Consider the following 20,123-nt stretch of genomic DNA (forward strand, 5'->3'; position numbering starts at 1 on the left):
GACCCTTTCTCTGAGGAACCAGCCTTGTGCTCTGACCAGGAGCAACACACCTGAGAAATTCACACCTAGGAAATTCACACCTAGAAAATTCAACTCAATTCAACATTTTTAAAGGACTCCAGGAATACAGACAAAGAGAAACGACCCTTGGCTTTTGGGATTTTCACATATACAATAGTTTATTGGGAGAGCTGAAGAGGAACAACATTTATTAAATATCTACAATTTGCTAAGAGGCCCCTGACCCTGAACACATTTCTGTAACTGCTTTTAAAAACAAATCGATATAATTTATTTTCCTATCAACCACATTTCCCAGTATATTCTACTGCCTCCCATGTAAAACAAAGAGTAAAAAGGAAGGGAAAATAATTCATCAAAATTAGCCTGCACATCCCAAAAGTCTGATGTTGTATATAGTGTTCCATACCCATAGGCCCCTGCTCAGTCCCCAGTTCTTCAGAAGAGAATTTCCTTCTGTTTCCAGATGAAGGTTGTTCTCCCACCCAAGTCTATTCCCCAAAGCTTGATGGGTCTTTACTTGTTGGCCCAATTCCAGGGGAGCTCTTGGGGCCAGGGGCACATGTATTGTGGAAATGCTACTTGTCAGAGTTATCCCTTAGGGATACAATTATCCCTCCACATCATAGGGGTTAGGGGCAGGTCCCTCCCATCTGGAAAATCTGTGTAAAATTTTTTTGCCCTCCTTTCATATCAGAGAAGAAGTCTGAATTATGTATTAAAAGATAAAATACGTTGATGTTAGGAAATATGCATATATTATATACATTTTTGAGTTTCTAAACTTTTTCTGTATTGTCAACTGGCCTTCACATGTTATCTATGGCTTTTACAAAACTTCCCCCAAATTCCCATTTAAATTCTTATGCCAACTTGCGATATACTGAAACCGCGATGGAGAAAGTCACGATGTCGAGGGGATAACTGTCCAAGTCTATCTCCTTCCATCATGAACCAAATCTGTTGATAAATATCTACATTATCCTTATCCCTGCCCCTCTCCATTGATAGCTAAGGGCCCTATGGCTGTAGCATCCTCCTGGGGCCAGTCACAGGACACCCCCACGATCAAACTTCATCTGGCGGCTGGGAAGATGGGAGAGGGGCTCCACTGGGCCCTTGAATCCATGACCCCCTCTTTAGGGGTCTTCAACTCCAAGAGACTTCTCTCTGCCTGTCCTTGTCACCCTGCTATGTCCATTGCAATAGGGTCAAGTCCTCCTCAGTTCCATATGGGCATCTGGCCTGAGTTCTTCTCAACTATGTTGGGGGCCCAGCTCTGAAGGCCCTCAAGGCCTGGGCCAGAAGTCCAGGAAGGCTATAAGTGAGGGTGACAGGCTCCAATCCAATCATGGTGACAAAGACCACTCTCCGGCCCCCCACTACTGCCCTGACTTGGGCCTGGAAGAGTCCCTTCTGAGTCCCAGAGCCCAGGTCAGCCAGGATCTGTTCAGGAAAAAGGGCAGGTCAGGAAGGCAGAGGTGTGTCCCCTCCCACAATCCTCCTCCTTCTCCCTCTTTTACTGCCTCTTCTGGGAGGGGACCCCAGCAAGGTGACTAGAGCCTGGTGTGTGTGTGTGTGTGTGTCTGAAACCTGGCTTACACAGGGGAAAGGAAGACCCTCTTTTTTCCTCTTGATTTCCCCACAGGCTTCCCTGCCTCTGGCCTGTTCTAAGCCAGGTCAGGCTGTATGGGGCAAGGAGAAGATGAGCCTGGGGTCTGAGGGGTTTTGTCCCTACCTCCTGGAAGTCCATAGTCAGCTGGTCAGGGGGCACTTGAAGGATCCAGGCATGAATTCCTTGAAGGGCAGCCAGTTTTTGGCCCAAAGCATTCAAGCCAGGGCATCCTGGAGGGAAGGGGAATAACATTCCAATTTACAAAGGACTTTAGAACTACCACGTCCCCTGGTCCTCACAACCACCAGTATCCAAGCATTTAGAGCTGAAAGGGACTTTAGAGGTGATTTAGATCAATCCTCTCTTTTTACAGATGGGGAAACTGAGGCCCAGAGAGACGGAGGGCATAGCAGCATAGGATCAGAAATCTAGAACTGGATTCTCAGAGGCCACTAAATCCAACCTTCTCATTTTACAGAGAAAGAACTTAGGCTCCCTGCTTTTCCCTCACCCCACCCCCCATTCAGCTGCTCGCTATATATCCTGCCCTGCTTTCCTTTCTAATAATAACTTACATTTGTTTTTTAAAGTTTACAGAGTGTTTTCCTTTCTACAACCTTCTGAGCTAGATGATGCCCATTTCTCAGTTAAGGAAACTGAGGCTTAAAAGGCTCCTATCCAGGGGTCATAGTACTAATGAGTATCAGAGGTAGCCTTCAAACCCAAGGCTCTTCCTGACTGCATGCCTCTCTCCCCTCTCTGCTCTTGGCTCCCTCTGGGGACCCATGTGTAGAAAAGGGACCCATGGGAGATAGCTTTGGTATAATGTTGCATCTGAGGGAGACGGACGGAGAACCTGACTCATTACCTTTCACTTCTGTTTCTTGCTCCTGCCTCTCCTGGGGTAGGGGGACATCTCTTTGGGACACTGAGGAGGAAGAAAACAGTGAGGACTTTGTCCAACAGTGGGGGAATGAGGACATTGAGAGGGAGAGATAGAGAAGGTAGTAGCTCACAGGAGGAGGGGAGGTAAGGGAAGGCATCCTGTGGTACTTAGGGATTTTGGTATCTGGGGCAAGCACCACAAACCATGCCCAGGGCATGGGAAGTTATTCTGAGGAGGGAATGAAGTGCTCATCATCCCCTATGGGGAGACAAAGACCCTGAGCCACTGACTCTAGGCTGCCGCTAGTGAAGCTTCCCAAAGGAGAAAAACTGGGGCAGGGAAATGGGGAAAGAGTTCACGCCACCACAGTGAAAGACAGAAAGCATTGCCAGCACCCTGAGTAAAGCCCCTGTGTCCTTATCTTAGGTAGGGCTCTAGTCATAGGAGTGGAGAAGGGGTTGGGGGGGGCATTTAACACGGGAAATAAAGCGAAACTGAGGGTCTCTAAGAACGATGAGGTCCCAGGAGAAAGGGTAAAGGAGGCATGGAAGCTTGCCAGCCACTGGAGAGGGTCGAGGTACCTGTGCCCTGGCTCTGCCACGGAGCTTGAGGAGGAAGCCAGGAATGTTCCAGAAGCCTTAAACCAAGCTGAGGCAGGGCTCGCGCAAGACGAAGCAGACCCAAAGGGCGGGAGAAGAAGTCCTGAGCATCTCTAAGTAGGTTCAGCAGGATCTGGACCAGAGAGCGCAGCTCTGGGGAAGCGGCACAGAATGGAACAAGGATGCCAAGACACCCTCTCCCTGCCTGTCCACAGCCCCTCCTCCCCCTCCCCCCCCCCCCCCCCCCCCCCCGTCAGTCCCGCAGCCACATCCCCCTAGCAGCCCGGAGAAGCTGACCACATCTCCTCCTGTGCAGCTGGCATATCTTCTGGGACAGCAGGGTGCAGGCGCCCGATGCCCGAGGCGCGGGGCAGGAGCGCTCATAGAACGCGCACAGGCTCGTGAGCTCTGCAGAAGGGTCCTCCTGGGCTCCCAGAGCCAGAAACTCCCGGCAGCTGGGCTCCCGGCTCGAAGGAGGAGCTGCACAAGACAGAACCAGATGTGCCAGCGGTTCTTTCTCTGAACCAGCCTCTCAGTGCTGAATCAGTCAGTGGCTCAGACAGCTTTCATGAAGTGTCTACTTTGTCCTAGACCTTGGGAATTGAGACCAAAACGGGATAGTCCCTGACCTCAAGAAGCTTATGTCCAAGGAGTCTGTGAGCCCTGGGTTCAAATCCTGCCTCAGTCATTAACCTTTCTGTGGTGTTTTCTCATCTGTAAAATATGGACTTAATTGTCTCTAAGGTCCTTATCTGGGAGGAATGGAGACATAGAAAAGACGGAGATTTGCCCAGGAGGAGTGGAGTGGAACCAGAGCCTAGAACCAGGGCTATTTTTGTCTGTGGACCCCCAGGTCCTAGCACAGAGCCTGGCACGTAGTAGGTGTTTAATAGCTGCTTGTTAAATGGACCAATAGAGTGTAGACTCTTAGAGGGAAGAAATTGTTACATTATGTCTTTGTGTCCACAGTCCCTAACACAGAGCCTGACATATAGTAGGTGCTTAATGTCTGCTTGTTGAACGGACCAATAGAATGTAAGTTAATGGTTTCATTTTGTCTCTGTATTCCCAGCACCAGCAGAATACCTTAGCGCACAGTAGTTGTTTAATAAATTGTTGCTGAATTTGAAGGTTTTTTCTCTGTGCCCTAATTCCCGGTAGCCTGCAAGGTAAAAGGTGGAGGAAAAATCCCCGAACCAAAGTAAAGGCTGATGAGGAGATGGGGAGAGGGTGCTTACCACTCATGTGCTGGTGGATCCAGTCCCCAAAAGCTGCTACGCGGGTGTACACTCCAGGTTTGCCTGGCTCTCCACAGCCATCGCCCCAGGAGGTGATACCATAGAGGACTTCTCTCAGGGGAGCACCAGCCACTGAGCATGTCAGAGGCCCCCCTGAGTCACCCTGTGGACACATGGAAAGGAGGAGGAAGAGCAGGTGGCCTCTGGGCCACCATGTTGTTCCTCCTGCACCCCAACCAGGGAGCTATTCTGCACAATTGAAAAGGGACAGTTTTGTGGGATGGGAGTCAGGAGATCTGGGGGTTCTAGTCTCAGCTCTGCACTAGCTGTGCAACCTAAGGCAAATAGCTCCCCCTCTCTGGGCCACTCAGTACAATAAGGGGCCTTTAGGTTCTTCCACATCTGGTGACTCACAAGGGGAGAGGGTGGGAGGGCTGCTGAGACAATCACATCCCTGTTTTGCCCCTGATGATGTTTATAGGGTCATAGAAAATTGGGGTTTAATGCTGAAAGGAACCTCAGAAGCCACCTGTTCCAACTTGCTCAGTTGATAGAAAAGAGTATCGAGGTTCAAGGTGGGTAAGGGACTGGCCCAAGGTCATTCAAGTAGTGTCTTAAGTGGAATCTGATCCCAGGGCTTCCAATTCCAAATACAGGGCTCTTTCCATTCTAGGAAGCTGTCCTCACAAAGGAGAAGCCATGTTGCTCACACTCGTGGTGGGGTGCTGTCTCCCTCCCTCCTACCTGGCAGGAGTCCACTCCTCCAGACGGATAGCCAGCACAGAGCATGGTGCTGGGGTGAAGTGCTGGCCCCAGAGCTGTCCGGCAAGTGTCCAAGCTGAGCAAGGGTACCCTGGCCTCCCTCAGGGTCTTAGCTGCAGGTCCATCTGAGAGGGAGTGACAAGACACCATTGGACATGGAGCTCTTGGGACACCCTGGCTCTTTCCCCTGTGATGCTTTCCTCTATGCCCCTATACACCCACCTACTCCCATCTCCCTTCCCATTGGGGGCTCTGTGTGTGTGAACTAGACAACCAACTACAACCCCATTGGCTAAGAGCCCCCATCCGTCACACCTTCATAAACAGCTCCCCAGCCAGCAATGGAGCAGATGGTGCCTGCTGGAGGCTCTCTAGGCTCCTCAGGCAGACAAATAGGCCATGCCCACTTGGATGGCACCACTGGTGCCCACAGCTCCACCAAAGCCAAGTCGTTTTGAAAGGTCTGGGGGTCAAACTATAGGAAGAAGAAAGGGGGCATATCAGTGAGGGGGAGACTGAGAAATGGAAAGTCGGAGCTCTGGGGAGCCTAGGGGTCAGCAGCAGTTTGGAGAAAGGGGTAGGGAGAGAGAGAAGGGCTCTGGAGTCTTACCTTGGGGTGGGACAGAATTCGGTTAACAGGGATCGCCTCCTCCTGCCTCTCCCCAGAGGGACTGTTCAGGGTCACTGTCCACAGGAGCTCATTTTGAAGGCTGTTGAGGGACATAGGAAGTGTGATCACCGGGGAGGGGGAAGGAAGAGGCTACAGACTGTCCTGGTCCCTTCTCATGTCTCAGGAGAGTGGTTCACACATAGGGTTCTAGATTTAGAATTAGAAGAGACCTCAGAGTACATCCAGTCCAATGCCCATTTTACAGATTAGACCAAGTAAAGCCAGGGAGTAATCGACAGAGATGCTATTTGAACTTAGGTCCTCACTTTCAATCTAACGTTTTTCTATTTTACCATGTCTGGGTTGGTAACAATATTGTCAGCATTTATAGAGGACGTTAAGTGCCTTAAAAATAACATCTCGTTTCATTCTCATACCAACCCAGGGAGGTAGGTAGTGTTATCATCCTCATTTCACAGATGAAGAAGCTGAGGCAGACAAAGTGACTGCTAAGGGTCACACAGCTAATCAGTGTCTGAGGCCGTATTTGCACCTCAGGGCTTCCTGTCTCCACGGCCAAAGCCCTATCCATTGTGCCACCCAGATTTGTGTAATCAAATTTAGGTGTTTTTTCCCTTCTTCCTTTGGAGATGGGATAGGGATGGGTGGGGAGGAGGAGGAAGAGGAAGCATCAAGGCTTGAGGCCCTGGAGGGTTCATACATTGACTTCTCTTTACTTCTTCCTTCCTTCCTTCCTTCCTTCCTTCCTTCCTTCCTTCCTTCCTTCCTCCCTCTGTTCATCTACCTATCTGTTTCCTTATTGTTTGTTTCTGGTGTGGACCTGTGATTTTATTGGTGTAGGAAACTCCCATGGAGGCAACTCCCTCTACATTAGGTGAGCGACTCTTAATCGATGTACAGCTGTGGAGAGTCAGGGAATTGATGGGCACACTTGGAGTGACATATCTAGTCTCATACAACATACTGATGTGTCAGAAAAGGGACTTGAACCCAGATCTCTTTGAGTTCTGGGTGGGCTCTCCATGGCACTTAACATATATTATCCCAGCTGACCCTGCATCTGGGAGGTGGAGATTTTAGCCTTCAGTATCCCTAGTTTACAGCCAAGGAAACTGGTTCAGAAAGCAGTGACTTGCCCAAGGTCACCAAGCTCGTTAGTGCAGAGGTGGGTGCTGAACCAAGGTCCCTCTTGATTCACTTCTATCCACTATCCCCTTGGCCTCTCTGGGGCCTATCTGTAAACCTTGATACTGCTTTGAGCCTGGCTCCACTTCCCCTGGCTTGGGTTTTGGAAGGCGTTAGGGATGCTTCTTTCATCCATCAGGGGGCAGCAGAGACCACTGCCTGGTTGAGGGGGTAGCCACAGTCCTTTGGAGCCTTGACAATCAGAAGTGGGAGACATAGGGCAGGTGGGCTTGGATGTCTGTTTCTATTTCCCCCTCTCCCCCCACTCTTTTTCAGGGGACACACCTTGCAAAACAGTGAGCAGCGGTGAGGACCCAGGTATCCCCAACTAGGACACCTCCACACATGGTCTGCCCATTCATTCTCAGCGACACTAGCCACCTCCAGGAGCCCGGGGATGCCGCCTTGCCCCCCACAATTCTGCCCCGGGCCCATGTCCCATTGGCAACTCCATGGTTCTGAAGGCCACAAGTCACTGGCAGGAGAGGAAGGGCAGTCAGGATGGGGCTCCAGCCCCATGGGCACTGCCTGAGCTTCCCACCTTCCCCAGCATCTGACCATCCTTCCTCCCACCCTTCTGCCCATCCTTGCAGTCCTTACCCAGCTTCTGTTGTCCAGGAATGTTGCGGACATGAGGCTGCTTGCTCCAAAGCCCTAGGGATGCAGGGGTCAAGGGGATAGGACCGCAATACTCACCTCTGACCAGCACACATGCCCACCCTAGGATCCCAGAATCTCAGCATTAAAAGGGATCTCCAAGGCCAACCCATTCCTAAGCAGGAATTCTCTCTATACCCACCCTAATGAATGGTCATCCACTCCCCCAAGGGGACTCTGACTTTGTCCTTGGGCTAACTGAGGGGAGAAGGGGGTCCTAAGGAAGTGCTAGACATAGGATCCTACAGCCTGAGGGAGGGCTTCAGTCAGGGGGGACAAGGTGGTAAAGGGATAGTCAAGAGCTAGACTGGATTCTTGTTCAGCCTTGAGAAGGAAGACAGGAGGGATCATAAAGGGACAGAAGAGGAGAAAATCAGAGTTATGAAGGGACTGCGGTGCCCAGGGGGAGGAATAGTGAGGACCCCAGCCCCAAGAGAAGGGATGACGTAGGTCCAGGGTCTCAGGTAGCTTCAGCAAGGGTTCCTGCCCCACCACCTCCGTGCTTACCAGGACAAGGTGAGCTGTGGTTAACACAAGCCTGACACACCAGAAGCCTGCGTCTGTACTCCAGCGTCGCCCTTTCTATAGCCAGTGAGGCCTTTCTCTGGACAGCCTTCAGCAGGAGAGTCCCCTGTTCAGACAGAGCTGTGGAATGCACAGAAAGCACTAGGGCTGGTCTTCTGATCAGGAGGTCTATGCCTGGGATGGAGGTGGGTGATTAGGGAGCACCCAGGCCAGTCCCTTATCTTACAGAAATTCAGTCAAAGAGAGGGGTCAGTCACTTGCCCAAGGTCACAAAGGAAACTAATGTCAGAGCCAGGGTTTGAAGAAGAAACTCCAGGGTGCCTGATGTCAAAGGTGTAGGACTCAGTGACCTCTGAGGTCCCTGCTAGCTCTACGACCATAACTAAGAGTGATGAGGGCTTTGCCTCAGGGCATCAAAGTTGAAGACAGCATATGGAGTTTTTCAAGTGGCAGAGAAACTACTGAGTTTAGCACCCACCCTACAAGAATAACTAATTAAGCTAGGAAAAGTATCTGGGCGGGGGGAATCTCCCATTCTATGCCCTGACTTGTCCATTCATGGGCATCTCATCTATGACTTAATCTGTCTCAAAAGGTAGATTTGAGGTGAATATCGTCCCATTTGCTCCAGGTGCCAAAGTGGCTACTTATGGTCCCACCTGTCCTCATTGCCCTGGGGCCTCTTCTACCCGAGAAAAGCTCCAGTTAAACTAATCCAAATAAGAATGGAGCAGACATATGAGAGAGGTCTGGGCCGTTGGGATACCTCCCTCCACCTTTCTCCCCTAACTTCAATTTCTCAATTAACTTTCCCCTGATTGATTTCCAACCTTTCCCCCGATCTCAAAATTCCTGTCCTAATCCCCAATGTGGACAGCTGGAATCAGAAGGACCTGAGTTCAAATGTGGCCTTAGACACTGTTACCCTGGGCAAGTTACTTAACCCTGTTTGCCTCAGTTTCCTCATCTGTCAAACGAGCTGGAGAAGCAAATGACAAACCACTCCAGTATTTTTGCCAAGAAAACCTAAATGGTGGCACGAAGAGTCAGATACGACTGAAAAAAGGATTGACCAACAAAATCTCTAACTCCTTCTCAGCCCCTCAAGTGTCCCCCTCACTCTCACCCTCGCCCCTCATTGTCATTTGGCTTTCTAAACTTTAATCTCCTGGTTTTACTCCTCGCTATCTCACTCCTTCCTAATACCCCCATTCGTCCCTAAACTCCACACTTCTACCTACTTACCACACACACACACACACACACACACACACACACACACACACACACACACACACACACACACTCCTTACTCCTCTCCTAACTCCCCTCCCTCCCATGCTCGGGATGACCAGGGAATAAACTCACCTTGAAGTATTGTCCTGGCCAGGCGCTCTTGCCTGGGGGCTACAGACCCCATACCCCCAATGCCCCAGGGGGACAGGAGACCCAGAAGCCCCAGCACCACCAGCAGCATCGTACCCTGAAGACTTGGAGAAAACTAGACTGAGAAGCCCCCAGGCTCCTCAGGCCTCCCAAGCTCCCCTCATTGGGCCCCCACTTCTTTCTTCTCCCTCAGTCCTTTGGGTCCTGGTTCCTCGGGCCTCACCTAATTGTCTGTCTGTCTCTCCCTGGCTAGGCTCTCCCACCATGCCCTGGCTTAGCAGGGACAGGACAGATGAGGTGAGCTAAAAGGGGTGGGGTAAAGGGGGGAGACAAGGGGCTGTTGGACAAACCCTCCTCTGGCTAGCCCTGGTGTCCAGCTTGGGGTCATGAATGGGGCCTTCGAAGATGCCAGCCGGAGGGAAGGGAGTGGGTGGGGATGGGCCTGTCCCTTTCCCTGGGTCCCCTCTCCCCACCAGTCGCAGCCTTTGAAGTCTGTCCTCAGGGCTCTTAGTGAAAAGGGCCCTTGTTTCCCCAGGCCCATCAAAGGGGGCATCAAAGGGGGAAAAGCTGGGCTAACGGTTGGGCTGGTGGCCCTGGAAGTGAGTGGGAGGGAGAGGGCTAGACCGCCAGGAAAGCACAGCTCCCCACCCCAGAGCAGCCCATATAGGCCAGTTGGAGGGGAGCTGTGGGGGTGGAGACCCAGGCCCTGGGGTGGGAGGGAGACATCTCTAGGCCCTTCCCGATAGTCCATTGCTCATGGTCTTACATCAAGGAGATTTTCGCTGTGGCCCAGCCGTCCTAGGAAGTCCCAGGTGGTCTTTCCATGCTTGGTTTGCATGCCTAAAGCCAGTTCTGAAATTTGGCCTCAGAGGTCTTGGGTTAAAATTCTGCCTCAGTTGTGTAACTTTGGACAAGGCTTCTCTGCCCTCTGGGCTTCAACTTTCTCCAATGTCCAATGGGGAGATTTGATTTTTGATGATTTTTGAGGCCTCTCTGAGCAGTGGATTCCCAGACTCTGGGTCCCCTGCCTGGGCCCCAGAAGCTCCCAGGCCTAATTGCTTTGGGGCCCCTTCCCAGGCGATTGTTGCCACTTCAAAAGGGCCAGATCAAAGAGCCGTAATTAGCGCAGTAATTACTGGAGGGGAAGGGAGGCCAGAAGAGGGTACTGGCAGCAGGTCCGGGGGACTGGAGGGGAGAGGGACAGATGAAAGCCTCCAGGCAGGACCTGAGCAGGCAGGGGGCTGCCACACTCCCAGACGGCACTTCTTGTCCCCTCACCCTGCCCAACAGGCCTCCTTTAGTGGGAGGGTACCCTTTCTCCCAGGGAACACTGGGGACAGCTCAGCACCACTGGAAGGCCTCAAAGACCTGTGGGCATGTCTTTGGGTGGGGTAGGAGAGTCGAGCCCAAAAGCTGTTGAGGAAACTAGGTGATGGGGCCTGGGACTTGGGGGGCTCCCGTACTCCCTGGGCTTTAGAGACACTAACAAATGGGTGTTGGAATAAGGAGGACCTAGTTCTGGTTTTACCTTGGATGTATACTGGCCGTGTGATTGTGGGTAAGACATTGGACATTCCAGGACTCTCAGCCAAGTGTCCAAGACTATAAATGACCTATCTCCTAGTACTGACAAAATCATAGATCTTGTCTCCCCCCCAAATCCCTTCAGTCAGAGAGAGGAGGATGATAGTAGCTGACATTTCCATGAATCAGGCCTTAAAGTTTGTAAAATCCTTTATTTACATTTGTAATTCAAGGACTGGTCAAACAGACCCAGTCCCTGAAGTATCTTTAGCTATTCTCTGCCTGATACCGGTCCTTGTGGAATTTTGGGGAGCCATTTTGGTCAAGATGACAATCTTCTGAAGGACCAAGGTGCTGGAAAGACTGAAGACTGTGGAGAGGCTGAGCAGGAATGGATCCCTGGCAGCTTTTGGGTGAGGAGGTTATGGGTTGCCAGGTGGGGGAGAATCAGCTGACTGCATTCCTCTACCTGGCCACCATGGGTCTGGGAGCATGGTACCTCTGCTTCCTTTATGTCTGTTCTTCCCTGATTTCAGGTGAATATATGTCCCCAGGTGAGAGTATCTAGGCAACTTCCAAAGCTGTAGAGGTCCCACCAGGGAGTCGAGTGGATAACAGAGTGTGCCCAAGTTGGTCACTACAGGATACCCAGGCAATGACTTTGTGGCACTGCAAAGAAAAGAGAGCATACCAGCATTAGATAAAAAGTGGCCTTGCCTGGCAATGGATGGCCCTGTCCATGCCCAAAGCCAACCCTTGCTGTAAACTTCTTGAGGTCTCAAAGAGAGAAGAGGAGGTCTAGGGTCAGGACACGAGAAGCACCAAGTTCCCCTCAATAACTTTGTACTTTCAATTTTAACCTGCTCTCACCTTGCTTATGCTGGGGGAGAGTGTGCTTTCTGGGTCGTGGAGAATTTCTTTCAGCTATACCTTCTCAGTAAATCACTTTTCTAAGAGCTAATTTATTTCAGCTGGCTTATTGGTCATGCAGAGCACACTGATGGGGGCTGGTGATCAGTGACACTAGAAACCCCAGCCCCTCAGGGTTTCCCCCAACCCCTGAGGAAAGTAGTCCCTTTGGGAACATAGCCCACCAACGGGAGAGAGTGGGTTGGGAGAGTGAGCCCTGGAGGAAGTGCTACATAATGAAATATAAACTATATACAAAGATATTTTTAGAGGGAGAACACCGGCAACTAGGAATGAATGAATGAATGTGTTCTTTCATTAATATGTGCTAAGCACTGGGAACTGAACTCCCAGAGCATCCCTGACTAGTGGCCAATCCTCCTTGCAAAGTCTTTCTTCAAGCTTGTCTATGCCTCTAGAAGGCTCTGGGGACTGGTTGGAATCTCTTCTCTCTGAGCTTAGTGAGCTCTCCCCTGAGAGTAGCATTCCCAGCACAGCCTAATCTTAGATACTCAACAGGATTGAACATGTTTTGAGCCCACAGGAAGCACCAGGAGCTCCAGGTGGTCTCAGCTCTAGAGCCCACATCTTCAGGATGATGGTCAAGAAAAAGAAAAGGGAGGCGGAGTCAGGAGAGATGCCTCAGGGGTGCTTAGGATAGGATGCTGGGATTACACCACTAGGTGGCACAATACAGCAGGTAATACCTCTCATTAAGAGAAAGGAGACACCGACAACTCACTTTCTAAGGTACACCTCCAGTGTGTGCAGGCTATGGAAATATCAGAGCTCCATCTTACAAATGGAGAGACAGAGGAAAGGGTCCAAAAGTCTGCCTATCTAGTCACAGAATCATAAGATGTAGAGATGAATGGCCAACCTCCTTGTCTCCCAAGTGGGGATCAGATTTCAGCCTCAGTTTATTTCAGAATTTTTTACTCATCTGTATTAATTCAGTGTTTCTGGAGCTGGGTGATGGGGAGGTCAGGGGTCCATGATGGAATCAAGTGGGAGCAGCAATTGGAGAATGGGAGACTCAGGAGCCAGTCTCACTGGTCGTTCTTCAGTTGTGTCCGACTCTTCATGACCTCACTTGGAGTTTTCTTGACAAAGATACTGGCCTGGTTTGCCATTTCTCTTTCCAGCTCATTTTACAGATGAGAAAAATGAGGCAAACAGGGTTAAATGACCTGTCCAGGGTCACACAGCTAGCATATTCTGAAGTTGAATTTGAACTCAGGAAGAATCTTTCTAATTCCAGGCTCAGCACTCTATCCACTCTGCCACCTCGTTGCCCTCTTAGACTGTGATTTACAGAATGCTCAACTTGGAAGGGACTTTAGTGGTCATTTGACAGAGGAATTGAGGCTCAGAATCTTAACTGATCCTGGCTCTGGATTTGGTTCTGGTATAGGGGTAGAGGTTGATTAAACTCATCAGTCCATCAACCTAGCCCACTTTAGGCTAGCTAACTTCATCAGGTAAGAACATGTTTTGGTTGAATCAATCAACCAAAGGTATGAACTAGGTGTTCATAAAGCCTGGGCATGGTGCAACAGAAAGTCTTAGGAATTGATTGAGGGACTTGGCCATTGTCTGTAGGGCTTACATAAAGTTGGAAGTTTGGAATTGAAGATTTGAGCATCTTGGTCTCCAGAGTTGATTGGTGGGGGAAGAGAGCACTTTAGCCTTGGTCTCCTTTGTCCCTACCTTCCTTGGTTGGAGGAGAAACTTCTTGAATGCCAGAAGACCATAGGATTTTAATTTTTTCATCAGTGTCTTCGCAGGGATCCTGGGACAGCAACAGTTCTGACTCCAAATCTGGTGTCTATATGGGGAGTCAAGGATAGATTGGATGTAAAATAGAGATTCAGGATTCTATAAGGAGCTCAAGGGGGAAAATCTATACCATAATCAATAGAAACTTCTTGGGGATTTCATCAAAAGGACTTCTAGGAGCTATGAATGACCTTCTCCACAAGGACTTGAGGCTAGTTTTCAAGGATTTTATGAGCTGTTGGAAGGCCATGGACCTTGTGAGATGCTCAGGCAGATAGGTCTGGAGGGCAAGTGAAGCATTTATTCTACAGCTCTTCAGAGTTCCTTTTAACTTTCAGGGAAGTATAATAGGTGTGATGGGTTGTGTTCTGTGTTTATGCATGCTTCAGAGACTTTGGTGCTTTGGGTTTTTTGTGGTAGAAAAAATTTCCTTTGTGGTAGAAGAAATAGTTGTTGCGTGTGTGCGTGGTTGTGATTTGTCCTTCATTCTCAAGAGGACCATGACATCAGGGAGATGATGATATGCCTTGCAGTTGACTTTGATTTGAGTGAGAGAGGGCTGTGCAAAGTCCCCAATCTCACTTTCTCCTCCAGAGCCATCTGGGTCTAGTGCCAGATATCAGTCAGGATGACTAGAGTTGACCCAGAAAGCAGTGGAAGACCTTGGCCCTTTTAACCCAATTCACTCTAGTTCTCGTGGATTGGACAATAATATTCCCTGCCCAAGCACCACTTAATGATTATTTTGGGGGGCCCTCCTGGCTCTGAGTGAATGTAAATAGTAACTGTTTCTCTTTTGGCCTGAAGGTCTTCCCCTCCCAGTCTGATTTTTTTAAATTTTTTATTAAAGGGGCCATCTCTTAACTCACTGCTTAAAGAGACCAAAAATGGGCATTAAATGGGCATTGACTCACTCAAAGGTAGAAAAAATAAATAGCTATCTTATACCTGATATATACTTTGTACCCTGAGTATCTTTTCTAGAAAGTATCCTCTTAATCCCTTCAAGGGGAGGCCATAGACATAGGATGCACCTAAGCTTTGTTTAAGAGATTTTTTCTCAAGAACTCCAGGGTAGGGCCATAATGCACCTAGAGAGTGATATCCTCTCTTTGAGGGCAAGCTCTCCCAGGATTGCACTCAAGTCATGTGAATCCAGTTCAAGTAACTCCTTATGAGGGGGCATCTTCTAGACCATTGGCAACATCTATACAACTTAAGTCCGTCTTTCAAAACCACATCATCCCAGAAACCAAAAAGAATGTACATTTCAAAAGCACAAGAGAAGAGGCTGTTGATTTACTTCTTTGACCTTAGTACGATTATTTGTGCAGAATTAATTTCCCCAAAGTCAGTCAACCAAGTTTGTTACACTGAAAGTGAGAAGCAAAGGAGACTCTGTGGAATATTTTTCTTCATAATGATGGTGTAGCAGCAGCCCACTGCTATGTCTTCCATGAAAAGTTCAGACCGAAATTCATTGAGTCCAACTCAGTCAGCAACCTCCTTATTCACAAGACGTGCATCTGAATAACTTGGTTGCTTCCAAAAATCAAATCCATTCTTTGGACAGATTCCAGGGCTCTGAGCTACTTATTGGCTATCTCTCCACTGTGCCCTAGAACTCTTTTCTCTTCTCCTGACCACCACAACCTTGGGCTCTACTTCTGAATTCACCTCTGAGAGGTGAATTTTTGCCTTATTTTTCCAGGGTGCAAGTGTCCATCATACTTCCCTGATGGCTGTCGCTTCACTACGCCGATGGGAATCCTCCTCCACACTTTCCAGTACCCTGCCTCTACTAGATCTCAGATTATGTTATAATGCAGAAATCATCAGAACTATTTGATATCAGCTTTTTTTGATTTCCATATTAGTCATCTTGTGAAAGAAGACAAAGACCAAGAAAAAAAACACACACACACAAAAAGTGAAAAAAAAATGTTGCTTCGATCTTCATTCAGACTCCATTAATTCTTTCTCTGGAGATGGATAACAGTTTTCATCATGAGTCTTTTGGAATTGATACTAGCTTAAAAAAATTAAAAAGTCAATAGTACAAGCTAGAAGAGGAAGAATCAGAAATAATTGAACTCAACAAACCAATTTTCGATAAACCTTCAAATATAAATTGCTAAATTATCTAAGAAAAAACTCTCTATTTGATAAAAAAAAAATCAAAACTAGAAAGCAGTCTGGCAGAAATTAGGTTTGAACCAATATCTTATACCATATTCTGCAATAAATTTCAGATGGGGACATGAGATGAATATTAAAAATCTTATCAGAAAAAATGAGAAAAGAAGCAGATTGGACATCTTTCATGGGTTTAGGAAAGGGGCCAAATTCTTAAACAAAGGATAGAGGTAATTATGAAAGATTAGATAATTTTGAATGCATTGTATTGATAAGATTTTATATATGTAAATTTAATGCAAGAAAGGATAAGAAGGAAAGCAGTTATCTGGGAAACAATCTTTGTATCAAATATCTCTGATAAGGGTTTGATAGGCAAAATACAAAGTGTCCCAAAAGTCTTAGTTCAGTCTTAAGTTATCTAAGCTTAATATAGAGACAATTACCAGAAATATATAAATCCAAAAGTTATTCCTCAACAGGCAAATGGTTCTAGGGAATGTTTTTCTTTTTGTCTTTGTGCCCTATCCCTTCCAGTGCCTAGTCCAGCACCTTACACATGGTAGATAACTAAAACTGAATTTCTGTCAATCAAGGAGCCAGTCAGGCTGGGCAACAGACATTTGAAACCAAATGATGGGAGCTAAGGTCAGACAGCCATAGCGAAGCCAGATTCAATCCAGACAGACATTTACTAACTGCCTACTACATGAAGGGTAACTTGAGTGCCAGTGGTATGGCCATTTTCCAACAATAGTTCATGGGAAGCGGGACTAGGGGATACCTCATTAGTGGACCAGGGTGGTGTGATGGCAAAAGCACTGGAAGATGCCAATTGATTATAGAATGGCAGAACAAATTGGGGTATGTAATTGTGATGGAATATTATTGCACCATGAGCATTGATTGTTTATGACCTGATGTGAGGTGAAGTCAGCCGAACCAGGAAAACTAATTAAGTGATGACCGCAATAATGTAAAGGAAAACCACTCTGAAAGACTTCAGAACTCCTCCACGCAATGACCAATTTGTGATTTTTGTTTCTTCAGAGGACAACTCCAAATTTAGTTTGGTTTGCCCTCAGGCAATGGACATGGAATCCATCATTAAACCCCTCCTTGAAATCTGGTTCCTGTGGTCATAGTCTTCAAGAACCTAGAGTCACCTCTGTCCAATAACAAAGTTTCACAATGGGAACTTTCTCCGAGTCCTGAATGAACCATAGCTCTGTGAAAATTACCATTGGTCCATGTGCCAAGGTAAGAGGGAAGTATAACTAAAGTAACCAAGATAGACCCAAAGGACATTAAATATGCCAACTGCCAACTCTTGGCCCAGGGTAAAAGGGAAGTGTAGACTGAAAGAGCCAGGGCATAGAATCTACTCTGCAGCTGGACTGCAAGACGTCCCTTCAAGTTCTAAATCTATGATTCTATGATCCCTAGCTCTCCCAAGGAGTCATTATGAATTGACCAATTTTTCAAAATCAAACTCATAGATGCATTGGTATAACAGAGCCCCCAACAGAAAAATCCTCCCTCCCAGTTCAAATTAGCACCTTTAATTTACAGCCTTAGTGAGTGGGCAGGAGATACCATGGGGTTTAAGGGACTTTTCTACCAGTCAGATCATGAATAAAGTGTATTCTAATGGAAAGAGGCAAATTTGTAATCAGAGGCCTTGGGTTCAAATCCCACCCCTGCCATATAATTCTCATGTGACTGAGTATTTCACCTCTCCTTCTGGGCCAGCTTGCTCATCTATAAAATGAAGGATTTGGACTCTATGCTATTTTTAGCATAGTGGAAAGTCAAGATCTTGGAATGGCATAGGAGTGGACAAAATGTGAACCCGGTTAGGCCCAAGGCTAAATACTTATCCTTAGGTAAGGAGATGACCCTTGACAGTTCACTTCTCTGAGTCATGTCTATCTAGAAAAGCAGTTATTCAGTTAACTATAAATGCTGACGGCTTATTTGTCTGGCAACGCAGGTTGACTTTAGAGTTCTAAGAAAAGCCTTTACTGGAATTTGATTTGACTCAATATTCTGACATAGCAATTGTTCATTTGAATATGACAAGTTGTAGAATACTGGTGTGAATGGAAAACAAAGTGGGCTCCAATGATTTCCATCTAAGGTATTGGAGAACTTTTAGATTAGTAATATGAATGATCACAAAATTCTAAATTTTCTGTAATTATAGGACAAATATAATTTAGCTGATAATAGACCGAAGATGAGAATTTGGTTGCTCAGCATATGAGAAGAATCAGTGACTAAAACAGAGGTGGAGTGGCTTTGCAAAATGCTACTAAATTGGAATGCATCAGATAAGTCTGAAGCTGGAAGTGACAGATACTATGGTTACTATCAAGGAGTAAGCTCAGCTAAGCAGAGGTACATGCTCTCTTGAAGGAGAGCATTTGAGAAGCATCTAGTCCAGCTAAGATGTCATGTTCAGTGAGTTGTAAAGTCAAGCACAGGATGGATCAGCTCAGATAAGCAGTGGGAATATTTGCCGAGATTATGATCAAGGAATTTTTACTAAAACAGAAAAAGCACACTGAAGGCTATAGGTTCAGAGTTTTGAGTTTCCCTTGACCACATGTAAGCTTTACTATCTTGGCATTTTAGGTATATGCCCACTTTCCCAATGAGCACTATATACATTGGTGGGAGAGTACAATTCAAGTTTATGGGTACAATTTATGCAAATATTATATTCTCTTTGCATTTTTGGAAAATGTTTTAAGATTAGAGGCCAATTTGTTCATGCGAAATACATTAGTGTGGAGAGGGCATGAGTTATAATGTTGGTAGGAATGATAAGCCACATGCATTAGCCCTAGGATCTTGAGATTTGGAGTGTATTTATGGCTGTCCCCACTTAAAGGGCTCTTTTCTCTTTGAGCTGCTCCCAGGAGCCAGGTCTTGCCTCCCTAAATGGCAGAATAGTGTTATTTGATTAACCCCATCCCTTCCCTATTCACCAACCAACCACCATGAACAACAGATAAACTTCAGTGGTATCACCCCAAGAATAAGAGGGCTTGTAGCACAGATTCTTAGGATCTGAGGAATCAGCTAGTTCAGTCTCACACTCATTTGGGGAGTCTCCTGGGCAAAATCTCAGTCCATCAATTCCAAAAGATTCATGATGGAAAATGCTATCCACATCCAGAGAAAGAATTGTAGAGTCTGAATGGAGACAGAAGCAGACTATTTTCCCTTTTGTTTTGTTTTTTCTTTCCCGTGATTTTTCCCCTTTTGTTCTAATTCTTTCACAATATGACTAATGTGGAAAAATGTTTAACAGGATTATATATGTATAACCTATATCAGATTTCTCACTGTCTTAGGGAGGAGGAACAAAAGGGAGGGAGGGAGAAAAAAAACCTTACAAAAATGAATGTTGAAAACTATCTTTACGGATAATTGGAAAAAATAAAATACTATTAAGTTCAAAAAAACAAAACAAAACAAAACAAAAACTTCTGTCTATACTTGAACACTTCCAAAGACAGGGAGCTCATTAACTTTCAAGGCTTCCTAGACAGCTCTCTTTACTGAAAAGTGCTTATGATCATATATCAAGAGCTGGAAGGGACCGAGGAGGCCATTTACTCCAAACCCTCTCCCATTTTATAGGTGATAACCAAGACCCAAGATCACATGGATGATCAGCATGTGATCCCAAGTCAGATGCTCTGCCTCCACAGTGTTCTTCCTTAGGTTCAGACCCAGCCTGGCTCCCCTAATGGCTCATCTTAACATCTTGACTTTCACTTCTTATTGATGATTTTTGTCCCCACCTTTTTCACTGTTTCTCTTCTAATTCTATTTGACTTCATCTTGTTTGCACGAAAGTTTTTCTGTTTTATGTAAATCTGACTTTCACTATGCAAAGTGATTTCACCTCTGTTAGTTTTTGTGAGCCCTGGGGCAGGGGTAGAAATTACTATTCCTTTTTGACTGTAGGAAAACTGAGGCCCATAGTTATGAGATGGCAGGCCCAAGGACACACAGTTAATTCCTGACCCAGCTAGGCGAGAAGCCTTCTGATCCCCGGACTCTCTCCTCTAGATTCTGCTTGCCTCTTTAGGCTTAAATCTTATTGGTTCTTTTACCACCCGGCTCTGGGTGACCCAGGTGACCAGCCTGTAGCTCTCCCAGGCTATTAATGTTAAAGACACAATTAGAGTGGAGGAGAGAATGTCACCTGAGTCAGATATTTCTCAGGCCATTAGCTCAAAGAATTTTCCACACA

General features: G+C 47.1%; 1 protein-coding gene across 1 annotated transcript; it reads right to left on the bottom strand.

The window, feature by feature from the left end:
- Window positions 1-168: 168 nt before the first annotated feature.
- PRSS56 (serine protease 56) lies at window positions 169-9,596 on the bottom strand. The gene is made up of 13 exons (XM_072640492.1): window positions 9,488-9,596; window positions 8,102-8,239; window positions 7,538-7,591; window positions 7,223-7,412; window positions 5,732-5,831; window positions 5,437-5,596; window positions 5,104-5,246; window positions 4,360-4,522; window positions 3,419-3,601; window positions 3,104-3,274; window positions 2,505-2,564; window positions 1,760-1,866; window positions 169-1,467 (listed from the first exon to the last, which is right to left on the bottom strand). The coding sequence occupies exons 1-13, from the start codon at window positions 9,594-9,596 to the stop codon at window positions 1,282-1,284; spliced, it is 1,764 nt and encodes a 587-aa protein (XP_072496593.1). The 3' UTR covers window positions 169-1,281.
- Between the last annotated feature and the right edge of the window lie 10,527 nt (window positions 9,597-20,123).

Source organism: Notamacropus eugenii, chromosome 2 (assembly GCF_028372415.1).
Source record: "Notamacropus eugenii isolate mMacEug1 chromosome 2, mMacEug1.pri_v2, whole genome shotgun sequence".
NCBI lineage: Eukaryota > Metazoa > Chordata > Mammalia > Diprotodontia > Macropodidae > Notamacropus > Notamacropus eugenii.